This window comes from Megalobrama amblycephala, linkage group LG20 (genome assembly GCF_018812025.1).
Source record: "Megalobrama amblycephala isolate DHTTF-2021 linkage group LG20, ASM1881202v1, whole genome shotgun sequence".
Lineage (NCBI taxonomy): Eukaryota > Metazoa > Chordata > Actinopteri > Cypriniformes > Xenocyprididae > Megalobrama > Megalobrama amblycephala.
This window is the reverse complement of record NC_063063.1, coordinates 11,636,525-11,654,911: the sequence shown is the minus strand read 5'-3', so window position 1 is coordinate 11,654,911 and position 18,387 is coordinate 11,636,525. Positions and strand designations below refer to the sequence as shown.

The 18,387-nt window shown below is 40.8% G+C and overlaps 1 protein-coding gene across 2 annotated transcripts in view; it reads right to left on the bottom strand.

Moving 5' to 3' along the window:
* Positions 1–18,387, bottom strand: part of plxdc1 (plexin domain containing 1) — a 448,642-nt gene that overhangs the window by 58,867 nt on the left and 371,388 nt on the right. For both annotated transcript variants that reach the window (XM_048171697.1, XM_048171698.1), the window contains 2 exons: positions 14,412–14,535; positions 14,114–14,149 (listed from right to left, as the gene is read on the bottom strand). In XM_048171697.1, coding sequence (XP_048027654.1) covers positions 14,114–14,149; positions 14,412–14,535 — 160 coding nt within the window. The remainder of the gene's footprint in view (positions 1–14,113; positions 14,150–14,411; positions 14,536–18,387) is intronic.

The following is an 18,387-nucleotide window of genomic DNA, read 5'->3' as shown; positions in this document are numbered from 1 at the left end:
AAGGATTGATCCCCGATCTCAAGGATCAGATTTATGCGCGTAAAGTCCCCGCTGCAATTTGATCAGCTGGTGGAATTAGATATCAGACTGGACAAGGGATCTGACCTACGGCGCCATGCCTGCGGTGTGCCATCTAAACCACCCACTCCTCCTCCTGCCGCTGAGATTCCATTCGAAGCTGCTCAGTTCCCAGAACCCATGCAGGAGGCGGAAATTCGGATTTCTCCTGCTGAACGCCTGTGGCAAGACTTGCACAGGCTCTGTATGTATTGCGGCTGTTCAGGCCATCTTGTCGCTGTCTGCCTGTTAAAAGGAAGCACTCGTCAGTAGAACGGGGAGTACTGTCGAGCGCAACATCGCTTCCCCCGCCTGAAAAGGCTCGCACCACTTTCCCTGTCACCCTCCGCTGGCCTGGTTCTGCTGCTTCTTGTTTGGCCTTCATCGATTCTGGAGGGGAGGGTAACTTCATGGACGAAGCATGGGCCCTAGAGAGAGACATTCCCTTATGCGAGGTAGAAGATCCTACTCCTGTGTTCGCGCTAGATGGCAGTGAGCTGTCAAAGATCTGTCAAGCCACCGTTCTGGTGAGTTTCACCATCTCTGGCAATCATCAAGAGACTATTTGTTTTTTAATTTTTCATTCCTCTGTTTCGCCTGTAGTCATCCTTGGCTCGTTCAGCATAATCCACAGATAAACTGGGCTGAGGGGACCATTTTGTCTTGGAAATTATCTTGTCATGTTCAGTGCTTAGTGTTTGCTGTTCCTGCTGTCTCTTCTGTTTCTTTGTTTCAGGAGGAGCCCGGTGATTTGTCAGGAGTGCCGGAGGAATACCAAGATCTGCGGGCTGTGTTCAGTCATTCCCGGGCTGCTTATCTTCGTCCCCATCGTCCATACGACTGTAGCATTGAGCTGCTTTCTGGTACAACCCCTCCTCGCGGACGGCTGTACTCATTATCCGCAACTGAGTGCAAGGCTCTTGAGAAGTATCTTACCGAGAGTCTCGCTGCTGGAACTATTGTTCCGTCTTCCTCGCCCGCCGGTGCTGGGTTCTTCTTCATGAAAAACAAAGGACAGGTCCTTGTGTCCCTGCATAGATTATCGGGGGCTGAACGACATAACAGTTAAGAACTGGTATCCCTTGCCTCTTATGTCGTCGGCTTTTGAGGTCTTGCAGGGAGCTAAGGTTTTCACGAAACTTGACCTCCGTAACGCTTACCATTTAGTATGAATAAAGGAGAGCGACGAATGGAAGACCGCATTTAATACTCCTTTAGGGCACTTTGAATATCGGGTTCTTCCGTTCTGCCTGGTCAATGCACCGGCTGTTTTTCAGGCGCTTGTAAATGACGTTCTGAGACACATGCTCTTACAGCGTCTCTTATAGAACCGCCTCTTTTCACGTCCAGTCAGTAACGTTTCTTGGCTCGGTTGTTGAATTCAAATATTTAATTGAATTTTTTTTTCCAATTCTAGCCATGTAGGTGGATCATGAGAAGGAGAGAAAAAAAAAACAAAAACATAATAGATCTTAATTGAGCTGCCAAATAATACCATTGGAAATTAGCCCACCCCAATCATAAGGCAGATATAAAAGAGATAGATAGTCTAGAACGTCTATTATTCCATATGAATTTAGTAACAATCCTCTTCAGTCTAGAAAATAAGGTGCTTGGAGGTCCTTTTTATATCTATTTCTGATATTCAGAAATAGATATAAAAAATTTGGCAATATATTCATTTGTAATATATGTATCCTTCCTATTAAAGAGATGGGTAATGAGGTCCATCGTTCAGTTGACTTTGCTGCATTATCAAAAACAGAGTCATAATTTATTACAACAACATTTTCCACCTTTGGGGTTATTTTAATACCCAAATATGTGAAGACTCTGGAAGTTTTAATCATGTTAACATTACTGTTAGGATTTCCCCTTCTTCCTCACTCCACATCATAATAGAGGACTTTGAATTATTAATCCAATACAAAAATCTCAATAAGGTGAAGTAGAGCAAGAATAGATTTATCTAACTTCTTTAAAAACAATATAACATTGTCTGCAAAAAGAGAAATTTTATCTCTATTTGTTCTAATTGCGATTGTAAATGGTTCAATGGCTAAAAGAAAAAAGTAGAGGGGAAAGAGGAGAGCCCTGTCTACATCCTCTAGAACAGTGTTTCCCAACCACATTCCTGGAGGCCCACTAACACTGCACATTTTGCATGTCTCCTTTGTCTGACACACCCATTTTAGATCTTTGTGTCACTACTAATGAGCTGATAACCCTAATCGGGTGTGTTTAATTGAGGAGACACGCAAAATGTGCAGTGTTGGTGGGCCTGCAGGAATGTGGTTGGGAAACACTGCTCTAGAAATATTAAATGGCTTTGATACCAAATTATTAGTCAGGACCTCATCTATGGGATTCTTGTATAACAATCCGACCCATTTACAATAATTATCTCTGATTCCATAATGTTTCAACATGTCAAACAGAAAATCCCATTCGACCTTGTTGAATGCTTTCTCTGCGTCTAGTGACAGAAGAGCAGTATCTTTTCTTCCCCTCTGGTCATGCAAAATTTTCAGTACTCTTCTTACGTTATGGCATCCTTGTCTATGCAACACAAATCCATTTTGATCATTCTCTAGTAAGTATGGTAATATATTTTCTAATCTTCTTGCCAAAATTTTACAAAGAGTTTTTGTATCTGAATTTAGTAGACATATAGGGTGCATATTTTCACATTAATTATAAGGCTTTCCTGGTTTAGGCAGCAAAGTAATGAAAGCCTTGCTCATAGAGACTGTCACAGTCTCACCTTCCATTTCCCATCATCCCTCCTGTCACTCATCTGCTCACACTCAGTAATCACCCGCACATGTAAGCCATCCACTCTTCACCACAGCAGTACTTACTTGTCCGGTCTCGTTTATACTAAGAGGACTGTTCCCTGTTGTTTCCATGGACTATTATTCCACTCCAGCGTGTTTCCCCTATCTCTGTGTGTTATCTTCTGTGTGTGAGTTCACCTACCATCTCCGTGTGTCCCTCCAGCCTACCAACCTTCAACCATCCACAACCCACGTACCTGTATTCCTGTGTTTACCCTGCTGCTAGTCAATAAACTTCCATCTGCCTGTTGCCTCCTACCCTTCTGTCCGTAACAGAAGACCGGACCAACACCGAAAGACTACAGCAGCACTATGGACCTCTTCCTCCTCCCTACCCATCCAGCCGACCCCAATATCACCATCTCGGCGGTGGACCACTTGTGGAGTCTTCTGCAGAATGGTCGTCCGCTGGAGAGGTATGTGGAGGAGTTTTCTGAGCTCTTTTGTTTGGTGGGCTGGCCAGATGCCATGTTTTCTGATGGGTCTGGATAAGGATGTGATTCGCTATAGCGAATCTGCCTCTTATTTCTCCCTAGTCGAGTCTATTAACCTTATTCTCTATTTAAATGGTTCTAATTTTGAAGTAGAAGAAGTTAAAGAGAAGGAGTATCCTCCTTGTCCAGCCCTATCAGAAACACACATGGCCTGGTCAGCTCACCTTCCGCCATTTCCCTTCACATACCCCTTCAACAAATCTGTCCATTCCTGCCTGCCTGTATATCCCCGAAGTCACAAGATGGCCGCCGTCCCAGATCCTCGATGCAAGATGGCCGCCCCCCACTTCAGAGCCTTGACGAAAAATGGCCGCCGCCACTACAGAGCCTCGTCGCAAGATGGCCACCGCCACGCCTGAGCCCTCGTTCAAGTTGGCCACCGCCACGCCTGAGCCCTCAGACAAGATGGCTGCTGCCGAAAATGAGCCCTCAGCCAAAACAGCTGCCATGCCTAAGTCCTCACCAGATCTGATGGAGGAATTATGGCTAATTGACTTCTGGTCAGAACCAGTGTCTGCTCCAGTCCCAGAGTCAGTTCCAGACTCCGGTCCAGTCCCCGAGTCAGCTCCAGACTCAGCACCAGAGCCTGCTCCAGCCCACGAGTCAGCTCCAGACTCAGCACCAGAGCCCGCTCCAGCCCACAAGTCAGCTCCAGACTCAGCACCAGAGCACACTCCAGCCCCGAGTCAGCTCCAGACTCAGCACCAGCTCCAGACTTAGCAAATAGTGAACTACTACCTTCAACTGAACACTATTACTTACTAATTCATTAATCATAGTTTATTGTTAGTTAATAGTCCAATGTCTCCCTTTCAGTACATGCTCTCCTCAACTCTGGGTCAGCTGGAAACTTCATCTCCGAATCCCTCTGCCGCCAGCTCAACCTCTAGAAAGAGGCCCATTGAGACTCATTACCAGGTCCAGTCGATCATCAGCAAACCCTTGAACAAGAGGAATGTACGCCATGCTGTAGGACCCATCCAGTTGAAAATTGGACAGTTGCACACGGAATCCATCATCTTCCTGGTTCTGGAGAATTCCACCGCTGGTATTATTCTAGGGCGCCCATGGCTAGTGCAACACAGCCCCATTCTCTCCTGGAACACTGGCGAAGTCCTGAAGTGGGGCAATAGCCGTTTTCCCGGATGCTTTCCAAGTCTTCCTCATCCAGTGAAACCTCTCTCAGTCAACACCACCTCTATCGAGAGCTCATTTGAACAGCAATCCACGGAGATTCCAGCATGCTACGCCCCCTTCAGTGACGTATTCTGCCCCAAACGGGTGTCGTCGTTGCCTCCACACTGGCCATGGGACTGTGCCATCAACCTCCTTCCGGATGAGCCAGTGCCCCACGGAAAGATTTATCCTCTCTCTCTCCCTGAACAGAAGGCCATGGCGGTGTATGTAGAAGAGGCTCTTCATCAGGGTTACATCCGCCCTTGCATTTCCCCTGCTGCTTCAAGCTTTTTCTTCATGGCAAAGAAGGATGGAGGTTTGCGGCCCTGTATTGACTACAGAGCACTCAACAAAATCACTGTGAAATTCCAGTACCCTCATCCCACCAGCCCTGGAACAACTTTGTGGAGCAGCCGTGTTCACTAAGTTGGAACTCCGCAGCGCGTACAACCTCGTCCGGATACATGAGGGGGACGAGTGGAAGACCGCTTTCGTGACCCCTACTGGACACTATGAATACTTCGTTATGCCGTATGGACTGGTCAACGAGGGGAAGGTAGATGCGGTACGCAACTGGCCAATACCTTCCACCATCAAAGAGCTTCAACGTTTCTTGGGATTCTCAAACTTCTACCGTCGCTTCATACAGAACTACAGCTCCATCACAGCTCCACTCACAAACCTTCTCTGAAATAACCCAAGTCTCTGTTCTGGACTCCAGCCGCCACCCAGGCTTTCCAATGCCTCAAAGACTCCTTCACTAAAGCACCGCTCCTCATCCATCCTGACCCCAACAAGCCCTTCATCGTCGAGGTTGATGCATCCACCACTGAGGTAGTAGTGGTGCTTTCTCAGCAGCAGGGGAATCCAGCATGACTCCATCCATGCGCCTTCTTTTCGAAGAAGCTCTCCTTGGCAGAGATGAATTATGGCATCGGAAACAGAGAGTTACTGGCAGAGATTGGCTAGGCTCCATCACCACCCAATCACAGAGGTCACAATCACCAGAGTACTAATCACCTGCACCAGATCGTCATCACCTCATCATCACTGCAGTATTTAAGCACACACTTCACCACAGCACTTTATCTGGTCTCAACTTCGAGTAGGACTCACTTACCTGATCTACTTCCCTCCATGCTCCATCGTTCTGCATCTCTCCCAATCCCCTGTCTCCAGCCTCTTCCCGGCTGTCTGTCTCTCCAGCGTCTCCCATTCCCGGACTCCTTCCAGACACCAATATACTCACCGAAGTGTGTGCTTGACTGCTCAGGTCCACGATCTCCTCCAACCTTCTACAAAACAAAGAACTGTCAGTATTCTCATTCAATATTACCATCCTGCTTTGACTATATTACTCACCTGCCTGTTTGCATTCCCTGCTACGATCAATAAAGCCTCATATTCATTTATACGTCATTGTGAGTCTGTGTTCCATAACACATGACTGGTTTCACTTTCATTTCGAGGATCAACTAGATCAAGCTGATGATTGTGAATGGTAATTTTTTTTTATTCTTAAGTTCTTTATTCTAATCATGATACAGTGTTTGTGAATATTAAACCACAAAAAGACTGTTTAAATATGAATCCTGCAAGTTTTGTGTGTCTCAGTGTGAATTAATGGTACATGTCAATGTGCAGTTTAGTTTACTACACACAACTTACATTAGTAAATTGCCATATTGGCTATTCACAAACTATATTTCTATACTGAGATGAGTGAAATCAAATCAAATAAGTAATAAATACTGAAATAAACTGTGTTAGCAATATGTTAAACTGCACATTAACATTTAGGCTCTATAAATAATATATAAAATACCATAGAGGTAATATGAATGTTTAGACACGTTGTATCACAGAAATATATTATTTTTTAAAGTATATTAAAATAGAAAAACATTATTTTAAATTGTAATGCATGTTGCTATGCAACTATGAACTGCACTCTCCACGACGTTGAGGAAGTTTCAACAAAGGATAACCCCACAATGATGACAATTGTTATTGTTCTTTCAAACATTTAATAAAAAAATAAAAATAAAAAAAGCAAAGGATAATCCCAATTTCTAGCCCTTGCATTATAGCTCTACTACTAGATATATTTATGGAGATGAAAAATTAAAACCTGCCTTTACAGCTATGATAAGCTGTACAATGTTTTGATACATAAATAATGTATAGATTACAGATTAAAACGTGTGATTAAATTGTGTTTAATCATGAGCTAACTCATGACAATCAAGCGATTAATCGCGATTAAATATTTTAATCGATTGACAGCACTAAAAAAAATCCTTGCACTTTGCTGGAATAACTGGGACTTGACACAGCACTTGCATACTGTTCAACTCATGTTGATTTGATTGCTTCTTTCGTTCTCATTTGTAAGTCGCTTTGAAGAATGACTTAATGTAAATATATATAAATAATAAGAAATTTATATCTAATTCAAAATTGGATTGGATTGGTTTGCGGTCCAGAGTAGATTCATTTGATCTGTGAGTGTAGGAAAGTAGGAAATTTCTGATAGCAACTTGAAAGCAGTATCAGTCTATTTATATTAACTTTTACGTCATCTATTCTCCATGTATACTTTAAAGTCACAGTAAAAATTAAGAAAGACAGAAAGATTGATAAATTGACTGAATACGATAGAGTGTGTGATACTATTATTAAATAAACCAGAGAATGAACATTACAGTGTTTCCACCATGTTTTAGAATGCTGATCGCATGATTAACCCTCAGGGGTCTGAGGATTTTTGGGACCCTGGAGAAGTTTTGACATGCCCTGACATTTGTGCTTTTTTCAGTTGTTCATAAACATATTAATGGAAAAAGTGTCATTACACTGTATTCAGCACAAACTAGGCTACAATAATATGTGAGGAACATGTATGTACATGTACATGTACATGCATTTTTGAAGGAATAACTTTTATGCGTGGTTATTGAAAAAACAAAAAACTTAAGTCACTGAAATAAAGCCAAAAATATATATTAAATCTTTGTTCACAAGACTTCTGGGTATTTGAGGTTGTAGACTAGAGTTTTTGCTTCAAAATGAGGTAAAAATTATGCTGCCTGCTTGTTCATATAAAACAATAGAGAGATTTAAATTTTCTAAAACATCTTTGGTCAAGAAACACAGTATGCGTGAAGGCGTGAATCCTCATGTATAATGGGTGATTCTCACCTGAGACAAAAGAATCACATAATAATGACCTGAAATGACTTGCATATTAATGAGGCCTTTCAGTCAGGTAGGCTGTGAAAAAACCCTTTGTGATCATGATTCAAATCGCATCATAGTGTAAATCAAACATACAGAAAAAACAGCAATACTGTGAAATATTATTACAATTTAAAATAATGGTATTCTATTATATTCTTTAAAATATAATGTATTTCTGTGATGCAAAGTGTCTGAACAATTATGTTACCTCTATGGCATTTCATATAGGCTTTTAGCTTAAAAGCATGCACATTTGTAGAAATATTGATGGATTCTCATATGTTTGTCAATTTTCTATACAGAAGAGTAATATTTATCAGGATTTATTGTCATTACTATGACCGCTGGATACTGTTTTTTCAGTATCCAGTATCTGCTACTACCGGTTCAACGCTGCTCAACGCTGCTGCCTGCCTGCTGTCTGACCTACGCTCGGAGCTTCGTGGAGTTTATCCTAAATCCATCTCTTTATTACTATTCACATAATATAACTTTCTTATTTTTCACTAGATTACTTAACCTATTGCATAGTATTAATAAACGGAACGATTTATTACTAGCAATCCACCAGCGTAATCACCTAGTGTTAGCCATAGCCTGCTAGCTACCGTCTACTTTCTTTTTTCCTCTAAACCAACCTTCCTTGTCGATTTAATGGCGGATTTATCAGATGTATGTTATTCTGATCTGTCCTCGCCAGATCGGGAAGCTGTGGAGACGTTGCTGCCCGGCATTCATCGATCCACCGTGAGGTACAGCGTCCCGCACATCACCCTTGCCCCAGGCACCGGCAAGCGACCGAGACATCCAGCCAGCGAGTCCCGTGTGCGATGCAGTTTTTCGGACGGCGTTCATCAAACACACGGTCAGTCATGTCCGACAATTATCATGTGTATTAAATGCAACATGTACAGCTTAGCTCTTTCTGTCAGCAGTGAGCCTTACACATGTGATAAATGCAGGGATATTGTCAGGCTGACAGAGAGAATCTCAGAATTAGAGACACGCATCCAAACTTTAATTGAGGATAGTGAGAATGAAAGGGCCTTAGATACTGCTTTGGATGCGACTAGCCTAGTAAACACTGCACATTCGGTTCCGGTTGTAGAAGCCACGCAGCAGGCTAACTGGGTGACTGTGAGGCGGCATAATGGCAAGAACAAACACCACTCTTCTGTTCCGATTAGAACATCAAACAGGTTCTCCCCACTCAGTGACGCACCCACTGAGAATCCTGTTGAAAGTGCCCTAGTTATTGGCGATTCTATTACACGGAACGTGAAAATAGAGACACCAGCCACCATAGTCACATGTTTGCCGGGGGCCAGAGCACCTGACATCAAAGCAAATTTAAAAGTGCTGGCTAATGCTAAACGTAAATATTCTAAAATCATTATCCACGTCGGCACAAATGATGTTCGACTTCGCCAGTCGGAGATCACTAAAATTAACATTAAAGAGGTGTGTGAACTCGCAAATTCAATGTCAGCAGAAGTAATTTGTTCTGGCCCTCTTCCTGTTCGTCGGAGTGATAAGATAGTTAGCAGGTTATCATCACTCAATGGCTGGCTGTCTAAGTGGTGTCCGCAGAATAATATAGGTTTCATAGACAATTGGAAAAGCTTTTGGGGCAGACCTGATCTGTTGAAAAGAGATGGTATTCATCCCCCCGGGATGGTGCTGCTCTTCTATCTAGAAATTTGGCAAATAGTCTTAGAGCTGAAACATGACAAACCAGGGCCCAGATCAGGATGCAGACAAACTGGCTAAACCGACCGTCTGCTAGCCGCCTCACGTCACAGAACTCAAATAATTCACAGCACATAGAAACTCTTTCACCTAGATATTATCACATAGAGACTGTGTCTGTACCTCGAACTAGTAAATACAAAAAACTTCCGAAACCTTTTAAGGGTAAAAATTTAATTGATGTTCAAAAAATGAAAATCACAGATAAATCAGATAAACAAATGATAAAGCTTGGGTTACTGAATATTAGATCTATTTCTTCAAAAACACTTATTGTAAATGAAATTATCACAGACAATAAACTAGACTTGCTGTGTTTGACAGAAACTCATTTTAAACTCTATTGGAGTTAGACAACACGTGTCAGGACCCACTCATTGTCGTAATCATACCCTAGATCTAATACTGTCGCATGGAATTGATATTGATGCTGTTGAAATTCTACAGCAGAGCGATGATATATCAGATCATTATTTAGTCTCGTGTATAATACAATTAGCCAAGGCTACAAAACCACCACCCAGCCATAAATATTGTAGAACCATCACGTCTACCACTAAAGATTGCTTTATAAATAATCTCCCCGAGCAGTTTCATCGCCTCAGTATACCTGACAACTTAGAAGAACTCGATGCTGCAACAGAAACTATTGGCTCTCTCTTTTCCAGCACATTAGATGCAGTCGCTCCTTTACGTCTAAAGAAGATTAAGGAAACTAATCCAACGCCGTGGTATGATGAGCACACTCGGGCTCTAAAACGAGCTGTTAGAAAAGCTGAACGTAGTTGGAAGAAAACAAAACTAGAAGTTTTTCGCCTTTCGTGGAGAGAAAAAATGATTGAGTACAGAACGGCTATAAGAAATGCTAGATCTACTTATTTTTCAAATCACTTAATAGAAAACAAACATAATCCTAGGTATTTATTTGACACAGTGGCTAAATTAACTAGAAACAGAGATTCAACTGCTGACGTTTCCATAGAGCACAGCAGTAATTACTTTATGAACTTCTTTACTTGCAAGATTGACAATATTAGAGAGAAAATTATAAACATGCAACCGTCTACAGTTTCGCTTCAGACAGTGCACTGTAGTGTCCCTGAGGTAAAACTAGAATCATTCGCCGCTATAGGAGAGGAAGAATTATCTAAACTTATCAAATCATCAAAATCAACAACATGTATGTTAGACCCAATGCCGACTAAACTACTGAAAGAAATGCTTCCAGAGGTCGTAGGTCCACTTCTTGATATAATTAATTCATCGTTAACACTAGGATACGTGCCAAAAACTTTTAAGCAGGCTATTATTAAACCTCTTATTAAAAAACCTCAACTAGATCCGAGAGATTTAGTAAATTACAGGCCAATCTCGAATCTACCTTTTCTGTCAAAGATACTAGAAAAGGCAGTTTCAACACAACTGTGCTCCTTTTTAGAAAGAAATGGAATCTGTGAGGATTTCCAGTCAGGATTTAGACCATACCATAGTACTGAGACTGCTCTCGTTAGAGTTACAAACGATCTACTCTTATCATCCGATCGTGGCTGTATTTCTCTATTAGTGTTATTAGATCTCAGTGCTGCTTTTGACACTATCGATCACAACATTCTTTTAAAAAGACTTGAAAACTATATTGGCATTAGTGGAATTGCTTTGGCATGGTTCAAATCGTACTTATCTGACCGTTATCAGTCTGTAGTAGTTAATGAAGAGATGTCGTATCGATCACAGGTTGAATATGGAGTACCACAAGGCTCAGTACTAGGACCATTGCTTTTCACTCTGTACATGCTGCCCTTAGGAGAGATAATTAGGAAGCATGGTGTTAGTTTTCATTGCTACGCTGACGATACTCAGCTCTATATTTCCTCGCGCCCTGACGAAACCTACAAATTCACAAAACTAACAGAATGCATAGCTGACATTAAAAACTGGATGACAAGAAATTTCTTATTATTAAATTCAGAAAAAACTGATATCCTAATCTTTGGACCAAAAACTTCCTCACGAAAAAACCTTGAATACTCTCTAACACTTGACGGGTGCTCCATTAAACCTTCGTCCTCAGTTAAGAACTTGGGTGTGCTCTTCGATACCAATCTTTCATTTGAAAGTCATGTTTCTAGTATCTGTAAAACAACCTTCTTCCATCTAAAAAATATATCTAAATTACGACATATGCTCTCAATGACAAATGCGGAACAGTTGGTTCATGCATTCATGACCTCAAGACTAGATTATTGTAACGCTCTACTGGGTGGTTGTTCTGCTCGGCTTTTAAACAGACTACAGTTGGTCCAAAATGCGGCAGCTAGAGTTCTTACTAGAACCAGAAAGTATGACCATATTAGCCCGGTTCTGTCAACATTACATTGGCTCCCTATTAAACATCGTATAGATTTTAAAATCTTGCTACTTACTTATAAAGCTCTAAATGGTTTAGCTCCCCAGTACCTAAGTGAGCTCTTAATGCATTATAGTCCTTCACGTTTATTGCGATCTCAGAATTCAGGCCAGTTGATAATACCCAGAATATCAAAATCAACTGAAGGCGGCAGATCCTTTTCCTATTTAGCACCTAAACTCTGGAACAATCTTCCTAGCATTGTTCGGGAAGCAGACACACTCTGTCAGTTTAAATCTAGACTAAAAACACATCTCTTTGCTCTTGCATACACATAACACATTATCAATACATTAACATTTTTCAAATCCGTTAAAGGATTGTTACGCTGCAATAATTAGGTCGGCCGGAACCGAGAACATTTCCTATAACACTAGATATACCTGTACATCAGAATAAGAATGGCATCTACGCTAATATCTGTCTCTCTGCTTATCCTGAGGTTTTCCGGGTGCTGGATCCAGGCCGTATCCAGATCAGATGGAGAACCTGTGTCTGGACCTGACTACAACGTAGCCCAGGAGACAATGGGCCTACAGATCCAGTTCTGGCTGCATCTATAATTCAGATTTTTAATCCCCGTATCCGCTTACATATATTTATATATAATCTATTTTTAATCTCTATAATAAATATGTATAATTCAGATTTTGATCTCCATATCCATTTACATATATTATATATATCTTCCAAGGGGTTTTTTCCCTCCTAGGACTTTTTTCCCCAGTGTTAGCACACTGGGTTTTTCTCCTAGGGATTTTTTCCACCCCTGGGAGTCAGCTGACATTGGCTTAATGTAGCACCATCTTGTATATGTTACATATTACCACGCTTGTTTGTACAGCTTATTTTTAACCACTTCTCTTTTTTCTGTGCTTCTAATATGTAAAGCTGCTTTGAAACAATTACCAATTGTAAAAGCGCTATATAAATAAATTTGACTTGACTTGACTTGACTTTCAATTCATACTTGCAGCCGGAGGGCGCTCTGTACACCTTTAGTCCACAAATGCCTGAGCACTAAAGAAGAATAGGCAATCCAGGAACTAACCGAACTAACAGAGGACAGAGATCGCTAACTATGGCTATTCAAAACACTTTTCAAGACAATAAATACACGATTGAGACGATGAATGCATGTATTGACTCAGAATTTGCGTCTGAATAGCGCTCCCTCTGTGGGCTTGGCCGCATTAGCGGATAATGAGCTGAATCACGGATTTCTGACATGGCTCTCTTTTCATACAGATTATATAAACACAGAATGTTTGTTTTCGATTTGACTTACATGATTTAAAACCTGACATTTCAACGTTTTTTTAGACACAAGTCTAATTTTTTTGTGATTAGTATTCACTAAGTTACAGTTCATTTTCTGAGAACTATCAGATTGGACTTCCTTCAGAGGGAGACGAGAGATCATGCATCATGTTAGTTTTCTTTATTTTACAAAAAGCACAACATTTTGTTTTTACTCTGAGTGTAAACAAATAAAAGAAGATATTCCACAGATTAAAATGGTGTATAACTCTTAATTGTATGTGCAACATTAACAGAGTATTTTGAGTCTCTTTCACACTGGTAAGAAAAAAACCGCGGTGGTATCGCCGGCGATACCCTCAGACCTCAGAGTGTTAAACATGTTGTTTTCATGTCTTAGTGAATGGCTAGCCCATTTTTAGCAACCCTCTAGGGGGTCATTCCTATGTTCCCAGGGTCCTACGCTTCCATGGCAACTTTACATGGCAACTTTACATAACAAATAAGGAACACATGAAATAGGGACCTATATTCCTAGGGTCCTATTTTTTCTTTTATCCTATGTTCATATAACAAATAATACACTGTAAAAGAAATTTTGTAATTTTATTGGCCAGTGGGGTAAGAAAAGTATATCTAATTCAAAATTGGATTGAATTGAACTGAACTGAATTGGATTGGATTGCGGTCCACAGTAGAGTCAGTTGAGCTGTGAATTATCTGTCACTATTATAATATGTAATTTAAAAGAACTAAAGGTGTTGGACTGCAAACTCAATGCAAAATATGAAAATGCCAAACTCTTTACAATTGATTCCAGACTTAAAAAAGTGCTGAAATTTTCTCATCTTGAACGACTAACAGCCAAGAAACACAAAGCCACACTGACTCACCATTGCCATGATGGTGAAAGAGAAGTTTGGTGTCATCTGTGGAGGAAAAAGACTGTCGTTGTACAGAGCAATGCAAGCACAAGACGATGAAGAACAACAAAAGAGTATTTTAGCTTAAGCTCCGCATGCAAAATGCACACAAAACAATGACATACATTACTATTCTAGCTGTAAGACATTAAAGATCATGCAAATTAATCATTGGTCATCAGAAAATTGCTGCAGTTATGAGTGTGATGAGTTTAAAGGGTCATTTCTTATGTAGCCTATCATGGGGGCTTGTCTTGGATATACTCGCCTTCAGTCACAGGACTGGCGGGTTGAGCTGCAGGGGAAGGAGTCGTCGATGGCAGTGGAGAACTAAAAGGGCTGATTGAACTCTCTGGGCCTCCCTGAGAATAATCGTCACATGTGCCTTTTGCCTTAGACAAGAACATACAAACTCAAATTATTCTTTAAATACAAGCACATGTAAGTAAACAAAACAAAACAAAACAAAACAAAAAACAAACAAACAAAAAAACAGCATTCACTTTGTTAATGGCATATTCACTCTTATGATTCTAACATTGCCCATGTTGCCACCATAATTGCCACATGAAGTAAATCAATAAGTATCATTATTAAATAGAAATCTTTGTGACTATTATGCTGCCTTCATGTATGCATTGGAATTATCATAAATACAAGTTTCCTAGTTACAAATTGGACATAAAATAAGGTATTTACCACTGGGAAGTTCAGGGATAATTTTGATACCCAAGTTCCCAGATGGCCAGGCCACAAACTTTAAACATGGCGGAGGGGAGAACGATTGCTGCTGTGACTGGTATTCTTTATTCGTTTTTCCACAACCGCTGCATTGCCTTCTCTTGTCATTAAAGTAGTGTATATTTACATATATGAATAATCATTTGAAGCGTATTGTATATTATACACAGTGAAAATACTCAAAATAGCCTGTATTTCACAGAAATTCCAGAATTGCCAGCAAGCTGACTATAGATAGCATAGGGAAGGTTTATATGGTTGTCAATGAATGGGACACTTGTTTTTGGCTTTAATAAGATTTTCCCAATTAATAGGCAAGAATAAACCTGGTGTCCTCCATGGTTACTGTTATTTCTGACAACAAAGCACTTGAATGTGACAAGATCATAATCACGACTTCAGAAGTGGGAAGGAGGAAATTCATAATAGCATGTGAAAGCAGTATTAGTCTATTTATATTAACTTTTATGTCATCTATTGTCCATGTATACTTTATCCCTCTGGGGTCTGAGGATTTTCGGCGCCCTGGAGAAGTTTTGACATGCCCTGACATTTGTACTTTTTTCAGTTGTTCATAAACATATTAATGGAAAAAGTGTCATTACACTGTATTCAGCACAAACTAGGCTATAATAATATGTGAGGAACATGAATGTACATGTTTGTGTTTTTGAAGGAATAACGTTTATGCATGGTTATTGAAAAAACAAAAAACTTAAGTCACTGAAATAAAGCCAAAAAATATATATATTAAATCTGTGTTCACAAGACTTCTGGGTATTGGAGGATGTAGACTAGAGTTTTTGCTTCAAAATGATGTAAAAATTATCCTACCTACTCGTTCATTTATAACAATATATTGATTTAGTTTTTGTAAGACACTTTTTGTCAAGAAACACAGTATGCGTGGAGGCGTGAATCATCATGAATAATGGGTGATTTACACCTGAGAAGACAAAAGAATCGCATAAAAAAAACTCTAATGACCTGCATATTAATGAGGCCTTTCAGTCAGGTAGGCTGTGAAAAAACCCTCTGTGATCATGTCTCAAGCTCATCATGGTGTATATCAAACATACAGAAAAATATTATTACAATTTAAAATAATGGTATTCTATTATATACTTTAAAATATAATGTATTTCTGTGATGCAAAATGTCTGAACAATTATGTTACCTCTATGGCATTTCATATAGGCTTTTAGCTTAAAAGCATGCACATTTGGAGAAATATTGATGGATTCTCATATGTTTATGTCAATTTTCTATACAGAGGATTAATATTTATTTAATATTTATTGTCATCACTATGAGCGCTGGATACTATATTTTCAATTCATACTTGCAGCCAGAGGACGCTCTGTGCACATTTAGTCCACAAATTAATCTAAAGAAGAACAGGATATTCCAGGAACTAAGGCTTCCAGAGGTCGCTAACCATGTCTTTAACATCCAGATAAACACTTTTTAAGACAATAATACACAGTTGAGACGATGTATACATGCATTGCCTCAACATTGACGGAGTATTTTAAGTCTCTTTCACACTGGTAAGAAAAAAAACGAAGTGGTATCACTGGCGTGACCGCCGACCCGAGGGAGTTAAACAGTAAAAGCTAAGAAGAAAGAAAGACAGGTAAATTGACTAAATATGATAGAGTGTGTGGTAATTATGTAAGGGGGTGATTTCAAATCACTTTTTGAAATCACCCCCTTACACAATTACCATACATTTTTACCCTTATTTTTTACCCAATTTGCTTTAAATTTCATCAGTATAATGTCAAAACATTGCAGATGTAGCCCTGCAAAAAACTTTGCTGACCCTTTGCTGTGACACTCATATATTTAAATCAGGTGCTGTCCATTTCTTCTGATCATCCTTGAGATGGTTCTACACCTTCATTTGAGTCCAGCTGTGTTTGATTATACTGATTGGACTTGATTAGGAAAGCCACATACCTGTCTATATAAGACCTTACAGCTCACAGTGCATGTCAGAGCAAATGAGAATCATGAGGTCAAAGGAACTGCCTGAAGAGCTCAGAGACAGAATTGTGGCAAGGCACAGATCTGGCCAAGGTTACAAAAAAAAATCTGCTGCACTTAAGGTTCCTAAGAGCACAGTGGCCTCCATAATCCTTAAATGGAAGACGTTTGGGACGACCAGAACCCTTCCTAGAGCTGGCCGTCCGGCCAAACTGAGCTATCGGAGGAGAAGAGCCTTGGTGAGAGAGGTAAAGAAGAACCCAAAGATCACTGTGGCTGAGCTCCAGAGATGCAGTCGGGAGATGGGAGAAAGTTGTAGAAAGTCAACCATCACTGCAGCCCTCCACCAGTCGGGGCTTTATGGCAGAGTGGCCCGACGGAAGCCTCTCCTCAGTGCAAGACACATAAAAGCCTGCATGGAGTTTGCTAAAAAAAACACCTGAAGGACTCCAAGATGGTGAGAAATAAGATTCTCTGGTCTGATGAGACCAAGATAGAACTTTTTGGCCTTAATTCTAAGCAGTATGTGTGGAGAAAACCAGGCACTGCTCATCACCTGTCCAATACAGTACCAACAATGAAGCATGGTGGTGGCAGCATCATGCTGTGGGGGTGTTTTTCAGCTGCAGGGACAGGACGACATGTTGCAATCGAGGGAAAGATGAATGCGGCCAAGTACAGGGATATCCTGGACGAAAACCTTCTCCAGAGTGCTCAGGACCTCAGACTGGGCCGAAGGTTTACCTTCCAACAAGACAATGACCAACCCGAAGTGAAGGTCAAAAAACTGCTCAACCTGAGCCACAATGGTGAAGGGCAGACAAAAACCAGAGCTATAAGAGAAGAACTCATATAAACCCTTGTATTAAACAGGGGAGTACAGTTTGCATGACCCCGAGAATGCTGTAGGGTAAAGGCATACCATAACAACTCCAAACGCAACAGAAACATTATCGGTGCTCAGCCCTAGGGGAATGGGGGCCTGTTTCCTAGAAACAGCCACCCTTGAAAGTTAGTTCAGCAGGCTTAGGGGAGTCAAGCTAGGGCCTAAACAGTACCTCTGAAATGCGGGGCCACAGCAAAAAGCATTTTTACTATTCGCAAAGAAATGGGGCCTGACCGCTTAATCTGCCTCTACACCAGCCTGCATTAAAATCCCAATGCAGGAGGGGGCGGACCTTGGCCGAACAACTTTATAATTAGAGGAGGCCAGCACTAGGGATACAAAAAGGGGATCTACACTTACTGAAGAGGGACCAAAGGCAGAAATGTGTAGCAGATTGCTTCAATCCCTAGCTCAAGACTAGGCCAGGTATCAAAGCGGCCCTGATGAGGGCCAGCCCAAAGCATAGATCTACCTGGCACTCTACAGAGCAGCAACCTCACAGAACAACTCTCACAAGTGAGAGGAGTCACAATCACTAACTGAAACTGCTAAGGTGGCAGAAATCTCCATTAAAGCATTAGCTACCCAAAATAATATGGAAAGTGATGATAACCAAGTAACAATGTCA